Source organism: Notolabrus celidotus, chromosome 24, assembly GCF_009762535.1.
Source record: "Notolabrus celidotus isolate fNotCel1 chromosome 24, fNotCel1.pri, whole genome shotgun sequence".
Taxonomy (NCBI): Eukaryota; Metazoa; Chordata; class Actinopteri; order Labriformes; family Labridae; genus Notolabrus; species Notolabrus celidotus.
Window position 1 is genome coordinate 9,466,895 of NC_048295.1, and position 24,590 is coordinate 9,491,484.

Consider the following 24,590-nt stretch of genomic DNA (forward strand, 5'->3'; position numbering starts at 1 on the left):
TGCCGGTATGCACCTACTAACATTTCCACGCCCTCTTCACGCCCCTTGTATGCCCTCCTGCTGCACACCAGCGCATTGATTTACAACTTTTGAGTGAATAATTGCATTCTTTACCTATAAAGTCTTGACTGAAGGAGGGAAGGAACCCCATAATACATGCCTAAACCCCTTTTTAACACAGCTAAATACTAGAGAGAGGAAGAGCAGACCTGTTGGTGTTTCCTTTTTTGCTGGTTTAGGTCTTTGGAGTCCTGGACTCCTTTTCTTTTATTGAAAATGTACCCAGGAATGTCCCAACTAGAACAGTGCTGTGTTTATCCCCACATATCTATCACTACCCCTCTCTTTTATAGGGGGAAAGGGGACTTTCTGGCCCACCTGGAATCCAAGGGGAAACAGGGATCGGCCTTCCGGGACCCAAGGTAAAACCTACCGCCCTATTGTTCTGGAAGTCACGAAAGCAGAGTTATTGTTATGTGTGTCTCACTCTGTTTCTCTGCCCACATTTTGCAGGGTGATATCGGTTTCCAAGGGCAATCAGGGCCTCCTGGTCCTCCGGGAGTTGGCGAGTCTGGACCTCCTGTGAGTAACAAGTCAGCACGCAAACACATCTCACTCCAACATTCATTTTTTTGTTGCAGATATGTAACTAGCACTAGCAGTAGCTTATAATTTGAAGCCTACTTGGGGATCAATTCCAAAGAAGACTGCAACAGAGCGCCGCTTAGAGTCATATGTTGCCCCAAAGAAGATGAAGAAAAGTCAGAAGTTCATGACAACAGCAAGCTTGCAGCAAACGTGCAGAATTTTGAATAGCTGTAGAGCATAATTGAGCCTTATGTTGGTTTTAAATGTATGAAATGGAACATTTTTCAAACTTGTCAATATATGACAAGTCCTTATTCCATATAAGGTCATGTTGTGTTTAATTCGTTCACCTCTTGTGCATTCAGCCTCACATTGAAAAGCCTAAAGCTTTTAACACCTGCTGTGCCAAGTGAAGGTTGCTAAGCTCTGACTGAACAAACACTCTTCAGGGGAGGGGTTTAGTGCACTGTCAGTCGTTGCAGGGGTCACTTTTTACATTTCACCTGTGCTTATTTCCATTGTTGTGTTTTGTTTAGGGGCCTCAAGGGCCACAGGGAGTCCAAGGAGAGAGAGGACCATTAGGGGAGGGCCTGCCTGGACCAAAGGTGAGTTATTGTCTTTTCCGTCGCCTGGCTTTTGGGGCTCACAGTTTTTTCTGTGAGGCTTATGAACTAAAGTCAGTTAAAAGCTTTGAACCCTAGTGACCTCATTTCATGCATTCATCGTCAATTCACCCACCTACTCGTAAGAACGCCTGGGCTCCAGATCCTGCGGCGTAATGACAGGATATTGACAGCATGTTAGGTTACGAGAGATGATAACGCAACACAGAGGTTCCATAAACGTACATAAAGCAGGGGCAGTATGGATTTTATGACCTCATCGTGAGATCCGGAGCAGCGATGGTCCCCCGCTAGAGGACACGAGCTGAAGATGCAGAGATAACACAGGAAAGAAGCCAGGACACCTCGAGACATGACAGAGCGAGTGAGTCATGGAGAGGGGAAAGAATGAGTCGGCTGCAGCGTCTGTCTCTTCTCAGGTCGTACGGATACACGTGCACACAGAATGTGGAAACACACACAGGTGCACAAGGGCAAAGAGTTCAACGATGTTACACGCTCCTTTCCACAGCTTATTCCATTTATTCCTTTATCCTTTTCTAACTGGAGGCTCAGTTTCTGTTCTACAGTGTTTTTACTGCACATGACCATAACCTTTAAAATAAGCCTCCTCTTTTAGTGCAAAAATCTTCATTCTAAGCTGTAAAATGGAACTCATTTAAAGCATTATATTCAATTGAAAATAGGGCAAAGACAACATGGCTGATTACTGATACTGGATGGCTGTGCACTGCATCAAAAACAGACATGACTCTGTAGTGGAAGTCACCGCATTGGCTCAAAATCACTCCCAAACGCCCTATTGCTTGTTTTTTTGGGGATAATGTGATATAATATTACAAATGGGATTACCCCCGAGGCTCATAATCATGATAATCACTCTAAGTTCCAGTGGAGACACTTTCCTTAACATTAGTGGCTAAAAAGTAGTGTAAAATTGTCTTGCTAGGTTGAAACATGCTTCAAATGCACACAAACGCATTACCCCCAAGGTGTGTTACATTGGCACCGACCTAGACCTCCTTCAGACTTCTTTGAACCGTATTTGATTTAGTTAATTAACTCTGAGATCATAAACATGTACCCCTGAGCTACATCAGCACTACATGTGACTCTCAAAATCAACTCTTTGAACATTAAAATTGCAAAAATTGAGATTACTACAAGTAGATGAGTGCTTTGTTAAGTCTGGGGTTTGAAATTGTAGGCGCATAATCACATCTGTTTGATGGATCTGGACTTTTATATTAAGACAGTTAAGTCTTTATGTGAAAACACTCTTTGGCTTTGTTACAGCACAAACAAAACAGCTTTACAGCGGAAGGCGGGGCGACATAATTCAGGTGAAAATCATGACTTTTCCACTCTCCTCTCCGGTAACAGCTGAATCCACCTCGGAACAGGAGGAGGTGTGTCTCCCAACATTACAGATTGGCCTGGGGGTGCTCCTGTGCACAAATTGGCCACGGACTCACAGATGGCGTTCTTGCTCTAAAGAATCGCTCTTCACATGACGTGTCTCGACAAGCTCCAGATTCACGGCAGCTCGGCAGCTATATTACCCTTTTTCCACATCATTAGCACCTCGGCTTGTGTGCCAGGATGAAGGATCAGGGAGTTAGGACAACAAATCTTGACTTTTGAAAGCTCACTTGCAGATATAGCATTAGTATGCGTATCTGCCTACCTTGAATTACCTTGGAAAACCAGGATTTTCTCTCTGGGAATCAGACTTGCAGACTCAAACAGAGCAAGACATTATGCTGCACTCCTCACTTTACATACTGTCAACTTCAATTACTAGTCACATCCCTCAGTGTGGTTCCATTCCTGCATTTTCTTACAGATTTCCTCCCAATCCATGTAAAGAGACGTGAAAAAAACTAGTAGGGTAGCCCTTTTTGCATTTTCCTCTTTAGCCTTAAGTGCTAAAAACATGAAAAGCACACCTTCTCTGTCAGTATGCAAATACCAATACACCTCAAGCCTTGGGCGCAACTCGCCACCACTACGTCTTCAAACAGAACATTCAATTTAAACGTCAGAAAATCAACCACACTATATTTAACACACTGCACCCATTTCAACCTGCTATAACCAGTAACATGTTGCAGCTAAACTACTTACTTAGTTGTATTAATGGAAAATTTGTAAGCATCAATATCAAACTTCTATTGAAACTATGGTGCATACACACCAGTAAGCTAATCTCGTTGTAGCTAAGGAAGTTGTTTGAAAGTGCTAAAGCAGGTTAGCAACTTCAAGCACTTGCTGTGTTATTTGTAGGTGAGGTAGATATGGTGTGATGTCAAAGCTAGCTTAGATTGCGGGTTTAGGTTTGATTAAAACTACAGGATGAATTGCTGTGATATGTGCATTGACATTTTTGGAGATTCATGATCCCCAGAAGATGAACCCAAATGACCCTGGTCCCATAAACGTGCCCCAAGTACCAGTAGTTCAAAATTTTGGTTTGGTTGAGTACACTTTGGCATAGTTCTGCACGGTAAACCCAGTTTTTGCTAGCATTTCCACAGAGAACTATAGCCTTTAGCATGTTATCTGGTGGTAGAAATATGATGGCTACAGGTGCTAGGTTTTTTTATTTACTAACATCAGTTTACAATAAATGTTTTGTCTTGTGCAATCTCCCACTTCCTTTACATCCATCCATGTGCCCCTCTCTCCGCTCAGCTGTATGTATGTTTTGCTTTGAATGATGTGAAAAACAGTCCTTTACTGACAAACTCTCTAGACGCTTAACAACAGTTGATATCTTATATGTCAAACATCAAAGGGAGGTTCGAAACTGTAAAAACATTGCGGGTTGTCAGCCTTTAAATTAAGATATGAAGCTTTGAATAACAGTGACTTTGAAGGCCATTGTTTTGGTTTCTGTGGTAGCAATCTGCCATAACAATTCACTCTGGGTGCCTAAACTGTCTGACAGTAAAAAGACTTTGTCTGGGTGCTCTGTCTGTAAACACTGCTGTACGTCAATACCAGGCAAAGCTTAGAAATGTAGACATTATCATAAAACAGGCTGCTGTGAGTGTTAAAGTACGTCCTTCAGTCTAGCTGTCTGTCCCTGATTTTTAAACCAAACAAGGTATAATAGAAAATATCTTTTTTGCATTTCTTTTATGGAGTGTTTTTTGTGTTACCTGAAATTTCAGTCAGTAAATTCAGTCTATCTTTTTGTCTGTCTACCCAGGGAGAGCGAGGTTTGGACGGTCCGCGGGGGCCGAGAGGACAGCCGGGCGCTGGAATCAAAGGAGACAAGGTAACAGTCGAGCGAGGCGGCATAAACAAGACGCCACTGCTGAAATGCCTTCACACAAGTACGAAACATAAAGCCGGAACCCTGTTGCTAAGAAGGCCACGAGTTGGCAGAGCCACCAGTGAATGCATTCAGCTGGGTGTTATATAGGAGGTCACAGTGTACAGGTGATGAATCAAGGCTGAAGCCTGGCTGGTGTGGGAGGAGAGCAGGCTGATGAGTGTGGGAAAGCTGGCGGTGCACTCACACTTACATAAAGGGATTCTCTCCAGCGTTTGGGATGTGTTCGCAGATCTCTGCAGCCATCTGGCCGTCTTTAAACTCATGAAACGATGACTATAGATTTCTTTTAAAGTGTCATAATTCATCTAGTGTCACGGGGAATATGACACTCACTCTCTGGAATGAATGAAAGAGTTTCCTGTCGCACAAACAACAAACATAAAAGCGTTAACGTCTTATATATAAAGATTTTTACACGGGCATGTGCTGACAGTTTTACTCAAGCTTTGCGGTGAAGTTAATCACACATGATTGCAATGCTTCACGCACTTCTGTCAAACTATAGCCTACAGGGGTTTCTGTACATTAACATGATGCGCTAACGATGCTAATGTTGCATGTGACAGATGAAAATGTCCTTAAGTTATGTGTAAAAAATATGCTATTACATGAATTTACCAACACTGCATATCTTGAGGATGCACACTTGCTCTTGGCAGGCATCCTGTACAGTTGGGTGCTTTCCACATGCTATAAATCATGTAACGCACTGTGTAATACTAGCAACATTTACATGCTATCATCATCATAAAACTCTATTCTTATCCGCACATGTAGGGGGATTTTGGCCCTCCAGGTTTTCCCGGGCCCCACGGCCCCCCAGGAACGGGCATACAGGGCGAGAAGGTAAGTTCTTAAATATCACCCACTGTGGCTTTAATTCACTATTAAATTATAGTTTTGCATGGTGTTCCTGTCGCTCCCAAATACTAATAGCATACCATTTGGGATTGTGAGTAACATATTTAGGGGGGCTTTCCTTTGACTTGACCTCAGAGAACACTCTTCCTGCATAAATATTAAAAACAAGTTACATTGGCACGACTCATGTAGCCATTTGTTACCAAACAAACAAAAGCATAAAGATGGCGTACTCTAATCTAAGCTTTGTTTTGTCCTTGCAGGGTACAGAAGGGCCAAGAGGGCCACCAGGGGGCCGTGGCCAACCAGGAGAGGGCTTACCTGGATCCAAGGTTGGTACATACACTCATTATGTTTCATGATTATGATAGTTTTACCTTTCAGAGATATGAAAATGAAATTTTAATGTGTTTTCACTCAGGGGGACCAAGGTTTGCCAGGTGAGGTCGGCAGCACAGGAGAGAGGGGGGCTGGAGAACCTGGAGAGAAGGGTGAGCCAGGATCAACTGGACTGTCTGGTTTGCCGGGTCTGCCAGGTGAAGATGGAGCTCCTGGACAGAAGGTAGTTTAACTTACCACTTACTTGTACTTTGTCCACATGTCTCTTTTTTATCCCAAAAACAAAAACACACACAGTGTATTTGTGGTTTTAGGGTGAGCCTGGATCTGTAGGTCTCAGAGGGCTGGAGGGGGCACCTGGAGTCGGCACTCAGGGTGAAAAGGTGGGGAAAAAAACAACATAATCATCTCTTTAATGCATCTTTAAGGACTTTTCTGACTCGCTAAGTCTCAACCATCACATTCATAACTTTATTTTTAACGTGACTCTCAAGGGTGACCAAGGCCAAAGAGGGATTCGGGGCTTGACCGGTCCTCCTGGGATTGCTGGACCCTCAGGACCAAAGGTGAGGAGCCATGAAGCCATAATTAGATCATAAATAATAATCTTAGGGGCATATATTATGATTGAAACCACTTTTCTTGCATTTATCACCAGGGAGAACCAGGGTCACAAGGCAGGGTGGGTTCATCTGGTCCACCAGGCCGTTTTGTTGCAGGGCCCAAGGTAAGGACCCCCAATCTACTGTTGTAGCCCAATAAACCTTCAGAACTTTGTTAAGTTTGCTGTATGTTATTCAAAACAAACTGGACTCATCGCAAAACCTGTGTTTTAGGGTGATCTTGGTCCAAGTGGTCCTCCTGGTCCAATTGGGGAGACTGGCTATGGACTTCCTGGTCCCAAGGTAACACTCAGATTTCCCAAGTTCTTTAGTTTTGCTCGTAATGTCGGGATTTGGACACAAACTTTAAAGAAGTGCAAGCATGCTGTCATAGGTTTACAGTCTAGTGAAGCTAATGAGAGGCAGATCCTGCAGCATACGTATAATGAAAATCATTTCCCAGCATCCATTGAAACCAGAGAAGATGTCAGAAAATGTGCAGGGAAATACAACAAACCTGCACATGATCAAAGTCATGAAGTCTCCATTCATAAAATGCAAACAGTATGTTGTAGTTTTAGCCTCTCTATGTTTTGATGTATCGGCCAGTACATACAATACAGAAGCCCACGAGGGAGCAGAAAGCACATGTGTCCGTTTACATCCCCATTCCTCTTCGGATCGCTTTGATCACCTCTCTCTAAAATCTGTTTGTATCCTTTGTATGAATGAATTATTGACTCCTGAATATCGCTCTACTCTAGGGGGACCGTGGAGAAGGAGGCCCCTCAGGTCCATTTGGTCCCAAAGGAGAGGGTTTCCCCGGCCCCTCGGTGAGGAACTGATTTAGACGCTGACCTACACATCTGTCCGCTCATGAATCTCCTCCGTACCTTTCATCTGCACATCATGTTCAGCCATCCATCGCTCTGTCTTTCTCTTCCTTATTCTACACATCAGTTCCAGACGTTTATCCATCATTGAGACATTTATTACCACGAGTTACAGTAACTGGAGCTTTTATATCTCCCGTGTGTGTGTTTTTCTGAATCAAAACCATAGTGAGGGGGCACTGAGGGTGGAGCAGGGGCCAGTGTGTGTTCTTTGAGTTGAACAGTAAAGAAAAACATCCACATTTTGGGAAATACGCTCATCTTTTCTTGTCAAATATGCTTTTTTATATGTGGCCTTTTGTGCTGTATAGAGTGGACTTTACTTACATGTCCCATCTGGTTTAGGGTCCTCCTGGTCTACCTGGACTTCCAGGAGAACCTGGCCTTGAAGGAGTGGGCATCCCTGGACCAAAGGTGAGAACTTGCATCTATTAGCCTGGAAGTAAAGCTTCTAAAAAGTACGTATAATTCATAAAATGTTGTTATTGTTCATATATCTTCATCGTGTTTTCCTCCTTACAGGGCGATGTTGGTTTCAGAGGGTTGCCTGGTTTACCGGGACCTCCAGGTGAAGGCCTACAAGGACCTCTGGTACAAAGCTTTAACCTATTTTCCTCCACTTTACCTTTAATCAACATTTGTTTGTCTTAAAAACAACAGAAAGTTTCCTGTTCCCTTAAAAAAGAGTCAAGGACAACACCTTGATGTGTTTGTTTATGCAGCGTTCAGTGATTTTATTTGACAAACAAACCAGATGGTTGCATTGAGTCATATTTTTTAAAGAATGACGTCTTTGTTGCAAAGTTTCAGCTCCTCATCTTGAGCGCTAACATCTCTCCACCACCGTGCTCTCATATTGAAAAGCTGCCAGTCGGTTGTTCAGGGTATTTATCATTATTCCCCCCCTGCAGCACTCTGACACATTGGAGTGTGAATCTCTGCAGACATATGTGTCTGATGAGAAGCACTTGGCCCAACAGGCCTCCCTGAAACAACACCCAGCACCCACACGTCCTCAGATATCACGTCCACACTCCCTGCTGGCTGCAGAGCGGTGTTTCCGGCAGGATTTAAATGAGGACTCAATTAAAGCTGTCAGAGGTGGAAAAAAGGAGGAAATCCTCACCTTAAAACTTTAATTTCCTCTGAAGAAAACATCCGTTCATGGTATTTCAGCAATTTTCATGGAGGAAAAGAAGCAAAGTGTGAGTTCATTTTAATAAAACGCAGTATGAAGTGTCTGAATACATACTCAAAGACTTCCTCCAGACACTTTTCAAAAACTCTCAACCTTATGATTCAGATTTCCACTTACAGCTAAATGAGTTGTGTATCAGTTTCCTGCTGGTACAGACTCATCCTAAATAATAATAATAATAATAATCTGACATGACAGACATGACATGCTACTCTAAGATTCAGCTATGATATAATACGATGAGATAAGATACGATACAACACAATAGAATGCAATATGGTAGGATACAATTTGATACAATACACTGTAATACAATACACTTCCCCTTAGGTATATTATTCTGTATATAAACAGTATTCATAAATAAAAACATTCATACCAAACAGCCTCCTACAAGTGAACAGAGCAGCACATACTCATGAAAACCACACAATTAAACATATATTCCACATTATCTGCATGAAGAACGTGACAAAACATGAGAGCATCATGATCATTAGCCTCCAGAAACATTATTCACGGTTTTGTTTGAGGTAGGCAAAAAAATGAATTTTCAAAGCTGTTCAGTTTGCATTTGGGGACTGTATCGTCTGCCAGATGGTGAGAGCTCGTACTCAGAGTGTGGGATGTGAGAGGGGTCAGACAATTCTTGAGCACAGATGGACCTTATATCTAAGAAAAGAACTATTAAGAAACTTAAAGGAGAAATCAGGGCTGTTAGTGAGCAAGTGTTGATAAAAATATGAAGAATCTGGACTCTTCAACTATGGATTCATTTGGTATTTGCTAACGTTAGCATACTCCAGATAAATATAAGGAAGTAGCTGAAATGTCTTATTACAATTAACTGTATGTAAAGATGGATGACACATCTCCTCTCGTTGTACAAAAATGATGCCAAAATACTCCCACAATGGGTGCAATAGAGGAGGCAGGCTTTAGTACATATACTGTGACCAGTCAGTAGAGGGAGCTCCACTTATTTTGACCTCACTTTTGAGGTGCTGCATGTCGTCCATCTTTTTATACAGTCCATAGAGTTCGTTAGCATCTTTTTTACGCTTTTGGCTAACTGTATCCTCTGTGCTGCAGGGTAACCCAGGTCGGCCTGGCCCTTCAGGGTCACCCGGACCACAAGGACAGGGAATCCAAGGACCAAAGGTGAGCTGTGATGTGTTAAACTCACCTCTCATCTTCATACGTAGACAAAATTGTCTCTAACCTCTCTTTAATTCCTGCGTGTGTTTCAGGGCGAGCAAGGGTCTCAGGGTGTCACAGGACCAAGGGGGCTGCCAGGAGAAGGCTTTCCTGGAGCTAAAGTGAGTCACACTGCCTGGACTTGTGTTGCTGTTTCTGTAAAGTAAGTTCTGATCGCTGACATTCGGGCATGCTGTGTGTGTGACAGGGTGACCGAGGGTCAGCAGGCGAGCGTGGGACGAAGGGAATCAAAGGAGAGCTGGGAGATGCGGGACAATCAGGGATACCTGTGAGTGACGCTGAACATGTTCTTACATGTCCATTTAAAGCATCTGAAACCCTACAGCTTGTTTGTTTGTGTTCTTATAGGGCCGGCCTGGGGTCAAAGGTGAAGCGGGACTCACAGTAAGTCTGATTAAGAGTCTTTCTGCTAAACTTGATGACAAAGTGATTCTGGATGCGATGGGGGAGTGGGGGAGGTAGAGCGTACAGCCAGATACAGCACTACCACTGTGAAAAAATCAACATTGAATTGGCTAAATAATACAAAATCAAAACTTCAAACAGACTGAAAAATGAGACATTTTTCTGCAGATTAAGGATTCTAACATTTGAAACACAGATCACATTTCAGTGGTAACACATCTAGATAACTGAGGGTTTATGAGTTTTTTTCACAGGGTGATGTTGCCACATTAATTGGAGTAAATGATCTGAATACTGCTTTCATCACTCACTCATAACTTTCCATGTTTATTTATACGCTCACTGTGTGTTTGTGTCTCCATTTCAGAGGGAGGATATCATCCGAATGATCAAAGAGATCTGCGGTAAAGTATCTTCTGATCTTCTGCAATATTTATTTCACCTCTCAGGCTGCACAAATGTTACAAGAGACGGCTCGGCCTCTGGATCTGGACCGCTGTCCGCTCTTATCTGTTTGAGCATCGTATCAGATTCTGCAGAAAGCGACATTTCAGTCGTGATCTCATGTGTCGCTGTGATGTGATTCCAGGATGCGGCATCAAGTGTAAGGAGAGGCCGATGGAGCTGGTGTTTGTCATCGACAGCTCAGAGAGCGTGGGCCCAGAGAACTTTGAGATCATCAAGGACTTTGTGAACGCCCTGGTGGACCGGGTCACCGTGGGCCGCAACGCCACCCGCATTGGCTTGGTGCTGTACAGCTTGGAGGTGAAGCTAGTGTTCAACTTAGCCCGCTACGTCTCCAAGCAGGACATAAAGCAGGCTATCAGGAACATCCCGTACATGGGAGAGGGCACGTACACGGGTACAGCGATACGCAAAGCAACCCAGGAGGCGTTCTACAGCTCTCGCATCGGGGTCAGCAAAGTCGCCATCGTGATCACGGACGGACAGACGGATAAGCGAGAGCCGGTGAAGCTGGATATCGCCGTGAGAGAGGCTCACGCTGCCAACATCGAGATGTTCGCTCTGGGGATTGTGAACACGTCCGACCCCACGCAGGCCGAGTTCATGAGGGAGCTGAACCTGATCGCATCAGACCCCGACCCGGAGCACATGTTCCTCATCGATGACTTCAACACACTGCCAGGTCAGAGATAGAAGCTAAGAAGAGAGATCACTCTTCAGCATGTAGAAGACTTTCTCACGATGTTTCAATGTCTTGTGTGAAAAAGTAAATTCCAAGCAGGGGCGTGAACAGAAGAATGGTCATGGGGGGGGGTGGCGGTCCTTGGGTGGCCGGTGTGATTCTTGTATTTCACTCTACAATAGATTGATCGATCTATCTCTAGCTCCTTTAGCTGTAAAGTATTTCAGTCTAGACTAAGATTTTGGACCAGAGTCAAGTTGCTAAAGTCACAAGGCTTAAAAACACCCACCACTGGTATTCAATCTTTTAAGACAACCCCTCTTTTTCGTCTCTCTCTCTCTCAGCTCTGGAATCCAAGTTGGTGAGCCAATTCTGCGAGGACGAGAACGGAGCGCTGATATACAACAGGGTGACTAACGGCTACAACGGCTACAATGGTAACAACGGCAACAACGGGAATGGGAACTATGCCGTCGGTGGCTACGGATACAGGCCCGTGACCGAGAACCTTGGAGGCGACGGGCGACAGGTCGGCATCAACACTGGAGTCGGCACTCAAGGCCAAGGAGGCCGAGTGGAGACCACCCAGCAGGGCAGCAAAGGATCCTTCTCAGGAAGTGTAAGGAGCAGAACAGATTATTTAACAACGCAGAACGCTGATAAAACTTTTAACACTTGTTGTTTTTTTATCTCCATCAGAGCGGAGGAGGAGGAGTTATAGGAGTAGTAACAGGAAGAGGAGGAGGAGTAGTAACAGGAGGAGGAGGAGGGCGTGTGACAACATCCTGGGGAACTGAGCGTGGAGACACTTTTAACCGTTTCACCCCAGATGTCACTTCCTCCAGAGAGGACTCCTCCGGTACCAGAGGCTCCTCTTCATCTTCATCTTCATCATCTTCATCCTCATCTTCTTCTTTTAGAAATACAAGCACGTCATCCTCGAGTGGGTCTGTGCAGAGGCCAGCTCTCCCTAAAGGTACAAACTTTTAAGATTTCCTGCATTTTACTGAAGTGTGAATTCTCTTGTTAAGCAAGTTACAACAGTTAAGATTTAAGACAGTTAAGATTTAAGACTTAGCTTAACTGTGAAAACGTCTAAGAGAACTGCACCTGTGGTTTTAGAGTGAACCAGCTGCTCCCAGAAACCACTTTAACACTCAGAGAGAGCGCAAGTAGAAAACGTTTTTACAGCTAATTGTGCTAAACTAGAATTGCTGTTTAAAATAGATGAATGAAATGTACACTAGTGATAATTAAAAGTGTAAATGCACTTACTATCACTGTTCTTTATCAGGCAGTTGGTGATGAAGTTGCTCAACTACACCTGAAACAGATTAAGTCAGCAAACATTTCTGTTGGAATTCATCATATAAACTGTTGATCCTCAGAACCTGTGAACGCTCCCAGCTGAGGTTTCTTTTAAATTAATAGCAACTGAAAATAGACACCAGAATTCATCTGTTGTGCAGCTGTCTTCACGCTCTTACAGGAAGTATCTTACAAAGAATTCTGGGTAAATTTCGACGTCTTTTTACATTATTTTTTACAATAAATCACATTTTTGTTCACTTCAGATTTCAGCAATCATGATGCCGTTTACAGGAAACATTTTACAGAGTTTTTGGACGCAGAAGCATGGTTTAAACTTTGTGCTGACTCATCACTTTGTCTTATTCATGCATACATTTCTTTCCTACATTTCCCACCTCATCGACCAATCTGTCCTCTTTTTGTTTTTGCATTCAGTGAATCAGGCCGGCAGGTGTTACTTAGTTTAAAAATGAAACATCAGACTTCAAAACAAGGCCGTGTCCGCACAAACATGGGTATTTGTTAAAGGCAGATATGTTAGTCCCCTTTGTTTGAGACTCAATTTTCAGACCACGCAACATTTGTTACACCAAATTCCCACTCTGTCCACACAGAGGAGAGTTTCTGAGTGTTTCTGTAGCTGATGAGTTGCTTGAGAACTAAAAAAGAAGCAGCCTCCATATCACAACCCTAAACCCATCAACTCTTCGCTTCCTGTCAAAGTCTGAACACTCGCTCATGAAGCTCCTGTCGGTGTACGTACGACATGTGTTCTTCTATCCTTGAATATAACCTTTGAAAAAACAGAAACCAGTCCCTCTCTGCAGCGACCACAGTGGAGGAGTTTGGAGCAGCGGTGGCCTCTCTCCGGGGTTATGATAAGTGCTCTGTGATTGACAGGTTTTGTAATGAGGTCATACAGGTGAGGAGCAGGGAGGCCAATTATTTTTGATGCAGTGGGGACGATTTCATAGAATCTGCAGGGAGAAGAAACAGATGTTGCTTCAGAGGAGGCGACTTTGAGGTGGGATTAGGTGGCCAGGTCATCAAAGGAAGAGAGGAGGTGAATCATTTTGCTGATCTGACCTTATTTTCTTTTCCTGTCATATGACTTTTATTCTTCCCCAGAAACGATACCCTCAGATCCTCGCTGCGGCTTGGCCCTGGACCAGGGCACGTGTCGGGACTACAACATCCGCTGGTACTACGACAAGCAGGCCAACGCCTGCGCCCAGTTCTGGTACGGAGGCTGCAACGGCAACAGGAACCGCTTCGACACTGAGGACGAGTGCAAGAGGACGTGTGTGATCGGCAGATCCACAGGTACACACACGTGATAGGAAGAGCAAACATGGTGCAATGACGTCATGTGCAACAATAGATTAGCATTAAGTGATGTGCAACATTTTGTAGTTGTTGAGGAATTTCACAATGTTAATTAAATAATAAAATGCGGGTTTATTGAAGATACAGCATACAGCTCACATCTCTGATCATCCTCAAAAGACAGACACACGGACCCAAAACCCAAGAAGAACCCCAAAAGAATCCTTTCTTCTCCTTATGGCCTCTCAGTGACGTCACTGTTTTGCGTTCAGCCCGATCATTGCTTCACACTTGGCTCACTTCTCATATCCTGTCAATATATTGTATGACTCGAACACGCATGTTCTGCCAACTGTTCATGAGAAAGTGAACTAATGAACCCCTTTAAGGACAAATTAATCAAACATCTGGTTTCTGGGAAATCAACCGTTTGAACCTTCTCTTGCACATTTCTGGGAACTTAGATTAGAGAATTCGCCACGACATAGTGACATAATATAGGTGCACCAGTGTATGTGAAAGAAGTTTGTGCATTAATTGATGTGCAAAATTGTCATGTGCAAAAAAAAAATTGCAGAATTTTTATTTGTCAAAATGCAGGTGCAAATTTTCATGTGTAATAAGGTGAATAAATGTGCAATTTTTTGAAAGCAGATTTGAAAAAATATAATGTACAATATTAGAATTGCAATGATTTCATGGGCCGTAGAGGAGGTGCCTAATTTTAAGGTGCAAAATACAGTATAAATGTGCAAAAAATTGTCATGCTCATTAAACAAAAATAACACTAAATGTGCAAAAATATAAATATGCAAAAATACACATTCAGAAATTTCTCTCATAATAAATGATCACCAAAACTTTGATGTTAAATTATACAGGAGTACAATTATAATGCGCAATTACAGGCGTCATGTGCAACCAAAGGTGTGCAATATTTCCATGTGCAATTATAATGGTGCAAAATTATAAGTGCATAAATATTCAGAACATCCATGTGCAACAATAGATTTTCATGTGCAATAATACAGGGGCTAAAACAGCTCATATTTTTTTATGCTTTCTTTGTGTCTTTTAACATCCCATTCCTCTTCTGTTTTGGGTCCAATTGTCTGTCCATCTACCATTGTGATAGAATCAGTTGGTGTCTGTGGAGCATCAGAATTCCACCGACTCCTTTCAGAAAACACAAGAGCCCATTTTTTTTAACTTTTTATCTAAGTGCAGTGATTTGTTAGCTTCCCAAACTGCGACCTCTGACCTTCAGTTTCTCTTTTCGGGGAAACATAACAATGTTATCTCTTCCAACTAGAAAATCTGGTGTTGTCTCATCTTTAGTGCAACTCCCTCAGTTGAAAAAATGCCATCACAGTTTTATTGATCTCAAATGTTTTCATGCACTCACTCTCTCATGTGTCCTTTTCTTCCAGGAGGCTGAGTGGAGGCATCTGCCTTACATCTGCTGTAGATACTTCAAGGAGGGGCAGCTAATACTGGCCGTTTTTCACAGGGTTATGTCCAATTTCTGCATAATTCTCAGGCGTAAACACTAACACTGATGTTCTATATCACAGAAACATGTCAGTCCATGCATTTGTCCCTCTTCGGTAGCACTTATGGTGAAACTATCCTTTAATTACCTCCATATGTTGTTTTGAGATCAGCTAATATGACACAGGAAATTCTTTATCATTTATACTCAGGAATACTTGTCAGCATTCTCACTGTGTGCGTCCATTTCCCAAGGGACTCCCACACCTAAGGGACCTCCCCCTCCCTGCTTTTCATTCACAGTCACGGTGAGTGCTGCACAGATTGTGAAATGACAGATTGTTTCCTCCATGTGATCACCAGTAACTCCGGTGTTTTGCCAATGACACACTAATACACCGAATCAATCAATCAGTGCGGCATAAAGACAGAGTAGTTACTCATATCTGGTGCATATTCACATGAGCTGCTAACACAGCTGAAATGAAGCCTCTCATCCCTTTATATCAATAAAATATAACAATAGTTTGTTTTTATATTAAATCTAATGTTCTGTAACTTCATTGTTTATTTTGTGCTTTTGTGTGTTTTAGTTTTATCTGAATGGAAATGTGATGTTTTTTTGAGTTTACATTGTTTCTTACCAAGTGTCCACATTTGTTCAAGCAGTCATCTTCAACATGGCACTGATGGACAGACACACATACACACACTGCCCTCTGCTGGGTAACACATGTTGATGTCAGTGAGAGTCTGTGAGAGCAGAGTCTCACATCTGTTGTTGAGCAACTGGTCTGTCCTACCCAGCTGTACTGATTGTGGAAACTCATACTGTGCTGTTATAACATGATGTCATGAATCTGAAATAAAAACAGTACTAAACTTACATGTGTAAAGAATTTACATTAAAGGAAATACATTATTTGGGGGTCAAAAAATGCAAAAAATACACATTAGACCTTTGTGTGCAACATATTAAACATAGACCTTCTTGATGATTAAAGTGATGTTTAACCTGTCATTTTTGGGGGCATTTTGCCTTTATTGATAGGGAAATGTGTGGAGTAGAGAAAGGAGGATGACTTGCAGCAAATGGGCGTGGCCAGAAGTCGAGCCAGAAACTGCTATGAGGACTGCAGACTCTGTACATGAAGGTCAAACCTGGGCTTCCTTATCTCCAGGAGCCATTTCTACCTTATTTCACTCTCAGGTGGAAACCTTGTATCTCCATATTTTAGTTTATTTTTGCATAAATCAGTTCTATTGATCCTCCATTATGCCTGAAAGTAGGCTTTCAAAAAATGTAATGGATAAAGAATATTTCAAAAAAGCTTGTATTTGAATCTAATGTAGTGTTAAGTGTCTGGAAAGGAGTAGTTTTGGAGGTACAAGGTTTCTGCCGGACGATTATATGCACTTTTAGCATAGTGAATTTTAAAGTCCAACAGCAAAAGCACCAGGACAAATATACCCGGAGCTAATGTTCACGAGTGTCCAAGTGGTGCAGTGGTTAAGAGGCTGGACTGGCAGTCAGAAGGTTGAGGGTTCGATTCTTATCAGTGCCATGGTGAGTTTTAAAGTCCAACATCCAAAGCACCATGACAAATATACCCGGAGCTCATGTTCTTAAGTGTCCAAGTGGTGCAGTGGTTAAGAGGCTGGACTGGCAGTCAGAAGGTTGAGGGTTTGATTCTTATCAGTGCCATGGTGAGTTTTAAAGTCCAACAGCCAAAGTCCCATGAGAAATATAATTGGAGCTCATGTTCTTAAGTGTCCAAGTGGTGCAGTGGTTAAGAGGCTGGACTGGCAGTCAGAAGGTCGAGGGTTCGATCCCCACCTGAGGCAAAGTGAATTTTAAAATCCAACAGCCAAAAAACATGACTTTAAATACGACCCGATCAAATTTGAATGTTGAAGGTGACCCCGTGGCGTGATGGAATTACAGCTGCGCAGAAGACCGGAGGGCGTTTGGAATTGCACAGTTTCGGACAGGGCTGTTCGAATCCCACATATGCGGTGCCTTGTGGCGTATGGGAATTACAACTGTACTGAAGGCTGGAGGGCCTTAGGAAATGCACAGTTTGGGACAGGGTATTCCAATCCCACACACGCGCTTGGTGCCTTGGGGCATATGGGAACCACAACTGTACTGGAGGGCGTTTGGAATTGCAAAGTTGGAATTACACTTACGTAGTAACACGGGGGAGCCTGGAAAACTGAACCCTGGCGAGCCCAGGTACTGGGTGGGCCGTTGCCACCCAGTTTCTACAGCAAATAAAGTGGGGGGGTTATACCACAGAGTGTCAGCAGCAACTGGAATTTTGAAAGATTTTTTTAAAAACAAAATTATTATAATTATATTTTTATATTTATATTGTATTTTATATTTTTATATTAATATCATTACAATAAATATTATTATTATAATAAATATTATTATAATTTATATTAAATTATAATAAAGATTATTATAATAATAATATATGTATATTAGCATAGCATGACACACTACACCTAAAATGACTGCAACACCCAAAATTATTCAATGGGAGCAAAAATATTTGTAAAATACAGAAAATGTCATTTCATAAAACACAAAATGCATAAAAAAAAAAACATGGAAAAAAAAAATTTATTGTGCGTTTCATTTAATATTCTCACAGTAAGGGGAATGTTCTGTGCGCTCAATGAAATACTCTTGTGTTTACTGAAAGGCCACTTCAGTTGACAAATGAGCTTCAACCAAACAATTTTCACAGAGTCCCAAAATAGCCCATAAAAATGAGTTCATACTCGCAATAGATGTCTCCAAACTTTTATATTATTCTTCTTCTGAGGCTTCGTGGAAGTGTTGGAGCTTTCCAGTGCAGAATCTCCTCTCCCCTTCTGCTTAAATTACATGTTAGACACTCCTCGACAAGTGGCGTAGTCTGATCTATCTTTAGTGCTGCCCACGGGAGAAATGTTACCTAACTCTACACACTCCTCACACTTAGCCAGGCTGCAGATGTAAGACTAAGCAAAAAAAAAAAAAGACATCATTAGTGGACTTCTTCAAGTTGAAGTTTGAACGATTTGTGACAAAAATCTGTGCCTAAAAGTTGTTTATCTTGACAAATGTAGAAAACAGAGAGTTGAGTGTTTGCCTGTGAAAAGTGTGTTTTGAAGGTTCCACCGCAGGGTGACACTCTGTCGGTCAGTCACAGAAAAGACACGCACACAACAAAGCAGCTGGACAATAATGAACCCCACAGGGACTCAGGAGGAGCATGCTGATTGATGGACAGGATTGCTGTCACCTGTTTGTGCTCACAGCTGCTACATGACAACTTTAAGCACAAAAAACACAACTTCAATATTTCATGTTTTTGGTGCTTCTGAGATGCTGATGACAGAACGATCTATACATGTCAAAAGGGAAAACGTGAGAGTGATTGCTGTAAATATCCTCTCAGTCATAGGTGCAGCTCTGGGCTATTTGAAGGCTTTGACAGCATTGTCTCCGCTGTTAGTTGGCCACATGACACCTCAGGAGCTGAATCATGGTGGCATATCCCCAGCCTGAGCAACCAGTTGCTTCTTTCAGTCTGTGACAGCAGCTGCTTCAGCCGAGGCCTGCGCTGTGATTCGGCCCTGTCAGATTCCACCAGAGCTGAATCAGGCAGGGGGGCAGAGGCAGCTAAATTTAGAGGGTGGGTGGGATTACACCGCGGGGTCTTCACAGTGGCAACCCTTTCCTTGCCCTGCCTTTTCCAGCCAGGACCGACTGCCAAAAGGACCCGTGTCCGCCGACTCCTTCCTCTCTCCACAGACCCCCTTGTCTTGTTCACCAATTGTTTCCCCTCCTGACAAGCCATGGACCCCAACGCCATCAAGGAGGAGCTGCGCCTGTTCCAGAGCACTCTGCTCCAGGACGGGCTGAAGGAGCTCCTGAACGAGAACAAGTTTGTGGACTGCACCCTGAAGGTGGGCGACCGCAGCTTCCCCTGCCATAGGCTCATCATGGCCGCCTGCAGCCCTTACTTCAGGGAGATCTTCTTCACAGAGGATGGGAAGGAGGTGGAGAACACCAAGGAGGTGGTTCTGGAGGATGTCAACCCCTCCGTCCTGGGTATGGTCATCCAGTACCTCTACTCAGCTGAGATTGACCTCACAGATGAGAACATTCAGGATATTATTGCTGTTGCGAACAGATTCCAGATCCCCTCAGTCTTCACGGTGTGTGTGAACTACCTCCAGAAGAAGATTTCCCTGAGCAACTGTTTGGCCATCTTCAGGATGGGTCTGGTTCTCAGCTGTCCGAGGCTCGCCGTCGCCGCACGCAACTTTGTCGCGGACCGCTTTGAATTCCTCTACAAAGACGAGGAGTTCTTGAAGCTCGCGGCCCACGAACTGTTCGCGGTCATCGGTGGAGACTCCCTGAACGTGGCGAAGGAGGAGCTGGTGTTCGAGTCGGTCATGGCCTGGGTTCGTCACGACAAGGAGCGCGTCAAGCTCCTGAAGGATGCTTTCAACTGCATCCGCTTCCGCCTGCTGCCAGAGAAGTACTTCAAAGAGAAAGTGGAGACCGATGATATCATCAAGGCCGACCCGGAGCTCCAGAAGACCATCCAAGTCATCAGGGATGCCTTCAAGGGGAAGCTTCCAGAGACACCTCAGAAGAAGGAGGGGGAGGAGGGGGCGGAGGGCGAAGAGGAGAGCCTGTTCCCCGGCTTTCTGAATGACGAACGCAGACACGGCATGTACGGACGTGATTTCATCCTGATGATCAATGACACGGCGGCAGTGGCGTATGATGTCATTGAGAACGAGTGCTTCCTGGCAGCCATGGCGGATCAAGTGCCGAGGAACCACGTCAGCCTGGTGTCAGAGAGGAACCAGCTCTTCATTATTGGGGGACTGTTTGTGGACGAGGAGAACAAAGATGTTCCTCTGCAGTGTTACTTCTACTTGGTAACTACAATTTACCTCCATTTAAACTCATAAAGCACATCAGCCGTTCAAATGTTCATCCAGGAAATGAATGAAGACTTAAAGCAGGCCAGAAATATTCAGTTTTACACATTTAGTTTAAAAGGGTTTTACCATGCTAGTTAGCTTTATTTACTTTAGCATATCTTTCAGTGAAATTGAAAGCTAGCTTTTAGTCCTGGGTTGCTTTTTTCACAGTTAAATACATAGTGTTGTCATGTTTTATGAAGACAGGGAGCTAATCGGTGCTAATTCAGCGCCTAATTTATTTCCTCTTCACAGTTGGATCCACTTACATCCGAGTGGGTCGCCCTGCCGCCCATGCCTTCACCTAGATGCCTCTTCAACATCGGCGAGAGCGACAACCTGCTGTTCGCCGTGGCTGGGAAAGACCTCCAGACCAACGAGTCCCTTGACACTGTGATGTGCTACGATGTCGAGTTAGTGGCATTATTCTGCTGTTTCCTTCTTTCTTCTTTCTTCTTCTTCTTTAATTTCACACCCTCTCTCTCACCTTCTGCACACATTTCAGGTGATAATTAACTTCAGGAAACTGCTTACTTCTAAAAAAAAAGAAGTGTTCAAGTGTAATTAAGTTTGTTTTAATGTGATTCTACCTTTCCTCTGGTTGTCACTGAGATAATAACAGAGCTCTTTTTGATTTGGCTCTCCCACATGAGGAATTGTATGTAGAAATAAGACATAATGATGAAAGCGGCGGCACACACAACAGCTTTCAAATCTAATACTGTAATGATGATTCTTCAGGAAAATGAAGTGGAGTGAGACCAAAAAGCTTCCTCTGAAGATCCACGGCCATGCTGTCGTCTCCCACAAAGGACTGGTGTACTGCATCGGAGGAAAAACAGATGACAAGTGAGTAAATGAGTGTGTGTTTGAGTGCGTTCGTGTGTGTGTGTGTGTGTGTGTGTGTGTGAGACTTTACGCTGTGAGCTGCAGCTGCTCGTGGTCTATCATCCTGTCAGTCTGCAGGGCTGCACAGTACATCATAGACAACAATTACACCGCTCCAGTTCAGGGCTAATATCTTACAATGAAAGAAAATAATCTGATTTGAGCTCCTCTTGTTTCGTTTCACAGAAATAGAGAAGGGTCTGCTTATTTTCTCTTCAAAAGCAAAGCACTGAGCACACTCTGTACTCTTAACTGTTTTTGCAGTGATCCTCAAACTGCAGGTTTTAATACACTTTCTAATAATAGGCTAATCAGTCAGGCTTGTGTTTTCAGCTGTCAGCTGAGCATCAATCACTGGAGGGGAACAGGTGTGCGTCTCCTGCACTTCAGCTGGTGCTCTGTTTAAAAAGTGAGAAAATAAAAAAAGGCGTGTGAGTGTTTACTGGAGAGGAGTGTAGTGTCTTGTTTAAGGGGATGTGATGGAAAATAATTGTAAGTGCATTTAACTGAAGAATCAGCTTCATTGGACCAGTATGTGTGCAAACAAAAGACTCTCAATGTGTGGAGTCGTACACATTTAGGCTTTAAGATAGAATACAGTTTGTTATGATACAGTAGGATAAGATAAAATATGATACAATATGACACCCAGTACAATACAATTTGATATGATATCAAACAAATGTCAGCATCCATTGTACTAACATGAACCCTCTTGTAGACATATCTAAGACAGCTTCATGTGTTTTATTTTTAGAACCTCTCTATTAAATTATGTTTATTTGTCTTGTTGACGTTCACAGCTGTAAACCCCTGTGGATGTTTATCTGATTCTCACAGGTCTAACTGTTGTCCTGCTGATTGTTAATGTGGTGCTGTGTCCTTCAAAAATAGAGCTCATTAATGCTCTGGTGTAGGCGTCATGCTGAAACTCATTGTCAGTCCATTTGTAAAATTAGCTGCGAGTGATCATGAGATGGGGCATTTATGCAAAATGTCTTTGGTCAATAACGAAATCTTTATCTCACCATATTTAGAAATCAATGTAAGACACATTTACCATACATTGATTAGCATGAACACCAATATTCACCCCCTTCCTCTGTGTCCACAGCAAAGCCCTCAACAAGATGTTCTCGTACAACCACAAGCAGGCCGAGTGGAGAGAGCTGGCGGCCATGAAGACTCCCAGAGCCATGTTCGGAGCGATCGTCCACAACAACAAGATCATAGTGGCTGGTGGAGTCAACGAGGAGGGTCTCACCAACGTGTGTGAAGCCTTTGACTTCACAACAAACAAGTATGAAACACTTATTTTGTGTAACCTTGTCAGTTATCAGCTAAATATTAAAAACAGGAGTGTAATTGTAGTAGTTTATTTAATGTAGAAGCCTTAATTTGTTCCTCAGTTTACATTTTGATTGTTGTTTCTCACTAACAGAGGCTATCTAAGCTAGTTTTCGCGACAGTTGTTGGGCATGCTAGCTTAAAAGAGGTTAGCGCTATAGCGGCGATGTGGGCTGTATTATGTAGCATGAGAGCACCCAAAAAAAGGTAAAATAAAGAAGAAATAAGGAAAAAATGAAGCTTTTATTTGTGGAAACACATTATTACATCCAAAAAATGACATTTTGAAATTAACATTTTTTTAGAAAATACAAAAAACATTTAAACTTATGATGATTGATGATGATCGATTTATTTCTTAATATATATATATAAATTAAGTTGAACTTTCGGATCTCACCTTTTTTACTAAAGTCAGTACGGATGTGCCAACACACAAAAGTCCTCCAAATTGAGATCTCCATCTTCCCCCTGACCTTCTCCTAATGTCCTCCCTCCTCAGGTGGGAGCCCTTCACAGAGTTCCCTCAGGAGAGGAGCTCCGTCAACTTGCTCAGCAGCAGCGGCTCCCTGTACGCCGTGGGCGGCTTCGCCATGGTTCAGACGGAGAACAAAGAGGTGGCTCCCACAGAGGTCACTGACGTCTGGCAGTAAGTTTTCCTCACGTTATGGGAGCAGAATTAGCATGTTTTAGTAGTTAACACCATGTTTGTTCTGAGAGCTGACCTTCTCCTCGGTCTCGTTAGGTACGAAGAGGATAAGAAGCAGTGGAGTGGCATGCTGAGGGAGATGCGTTACGCTGCTGGCGCCTCCTGTGTGTCCATGCATCTCAACGCAGCCAGAATGCCCAAACTGTAGACACACAACTTTCTTTCTTTCAACCCCCCCCCCAACAAGACCTCCTGACGCCCCCTTCTTCCCCCGGCGAGCTGCCTTCGAGGCGTCTCATCCTCTGCACTCGGATTTCTGTGTGTGGAGTTGATCTTTGACATTAATTTTTCTCTGCGCTCAGATGATTTTTATCTGTACTATAAACATTCGGTTCTGCTGCCTCTACAAAGACTGCACCATCCCCACAGTATTGAGAAAAAGACGCCACTATTTAGATTGATCCATGAAGCTCTGTTAACATAGTTTCTTGCTTTTCTTTTGTATAATAAACATTTGTAAACTTCTGCTTCTTTCCGCTGCGTTTGATTTTACCCGCTTGTTTTTGAAAAGCGACACTACAGAGGCTGAACTTTGGAGGGGCAGCCGAGGGAGCAGAATGCACGTTTGTGTAGCCTTCTTTGTACTCGCAGGTAAACAAGGAAGCAAAACTGGGTCTTTACATTTCTACACATCAGAAGGAGCCTCAAACACGTGTGTGTGTCAACATGAGGGTGAGTCTCTAACCATCAAACACAACTCGACAGGTGGAAGTAAAGCTGTGGACTTTACACTTACTGTATATGAGAAACATTCACACTGAATCACAAGTGTCTTTACTTTTTTTACACTTTGTTCACAGGAGAGTCCCACAGGAGACAGGATGTAGGAGCTGTAAGGTGGGAGGAGGATGTCGTACCATCTGTTAATGCTTCAAATGAGCACTGGAATGAGTTGAACTTCCAATTAAAGCAACAGTATGCAATTTAGAAGCTCCAGCGTTAGAAATATTAGCAAGATTTAAGCTAATGAGTCTTGTTTTTGTGCCCTAAGAACATCCCATTCAAAATGGTTCTGCATGGGGAACCTCATAGTGAACATTTTAGTCTCTTTGAGCTTGTTTTGGTTTCAAGCCCTCGTGTTTTGTCCTGTTTCAGAGCATGTATCAAACCTATCTGAGGTGTGGTATATTGATTTTAAATGTCTCAAATGCAAAAGTTGACAGCTTGTCTGACTTCATCTTATACTGGATGACAGTGCTAAATTAAATCGTGGGAATGAGGTCAGAGAATAAGAGCACTCCAATGATTGACCTTGCTTTTTTTAAGTGTTCACTTCACACATTCCTCTTTACTTCCTGATCAC

The 24,590-nt window shown here is 43.1% G+C and overlaps 2 protein-coding genes across 2 annotated transcripts in view; both read left to right on the forward strand.

Moving 5' to 3' along the window:
* Positions 1-16,231, forward strand: part of LOC117808044 (collagen alpha-1(XXVIII) chain-like) — a 32,800-nt gene extending 16,569 nt beyond the window's left edge. Inside the window, exons 12-35 of the mRNA XM_034677483.1 lie at positions 354-422; positions 514-582; positions 1,125-1,193; positions 4,426-4,494; positions 5,332-5,400; positions 5,679-5,747; positions 5,837-5,977; positions 6,069-6,137; positions 6,249-6,320; positions 6,413-6,481; positions 6,591-6,659; positions 7,121-7,189; positions 7,595-7,663; positions 7,772-7,840; positions 9,540-9,608; positions 9,698-9,766; positions 9,853-9,933; positions 10,014-10,049; positions 10,438-10,474; positions 10,660-11,217; positions 11,562-11,836; positions 11,917-12,193; positions 13,657-13,851; positions 15,285-16,231. Coding sequence (XP_034533374.1) covers positions 354-422; positions 514-582; positions 1,125-1,193; positions 4,426-4,494; positions 5,332-5,400; positions 5,679-5,747; positions 5,837-5,977; positions 6,069-6,137; positions 6,249-6,320; positions 6,413-6,481; positions 6,591-6,659; positions 7,121-7,189; positions 7,595-7,663; positions 7,772-7,840; positions 9,540-9,608; positions 9,698-9,766; positions 9,853-9,933; positions 10,014-10,049; positions 10,438-10,474; positions 10,660-11,217; positions 11,562-11,836; positions 11,917-12,193; positions 13,657-13,851; positions 15,285-15,292 — 2,646 coding nt within the window. The 3' untranslated portion in view covers positions 15,293-16,231. The remainder of the gene's footprint in view (positions 1-353; positions 423-513; positions 583-1,124; positions 1,194-4,425; positions 4,495-5,331; positions 5,401-5,678; positions 5,748-5,836; positions 5,978-6,068; positions 6,138-6,248; positions 6,321-6,412; positions 6,482-6,590; positions 6,660-7,120; positions 7,190-7,594; positions 7,664-7,771; positions 7,841-9,539; positions 9,609-9,697; positions 9,767-9,852; positions 9,934-10,013; positions 10,050-10,437; positions 10,475-10,659; positions 11,218-11,561; positions 11,837-11,916; positions 12,194-13,656; positions 13,852-15,284) is intronic.
* A 2,289-nt stretch (positions 16,232-18,520) lies between these two features.
* On the forward strand, positions 18,521-23,753 carry LOC117808041 (kelch-like protein 41b). Its single transcript, XM_034677479.1, has 6 exons — positions 18,521-20,298; positions 20,599-20,756; positions 21,085-21,192; positions 22,346-22,531; positions 23,081-23,227; positions 23,324-23,753. The coding sequence occupies exons 1-6, from the start codon at positions 19,201-19,203 to the stop codon at positions 23,433-23,435; spliced, it is 1,809 nt and encodes a 602-aa protein (XP_034533370.1). The 5' UTR covers positions 18,521-19,200; the 3' UTR covers positions 23,436-23,753.
* Positions 23,754-24,590: the final 837 nt, after the last annotated feature.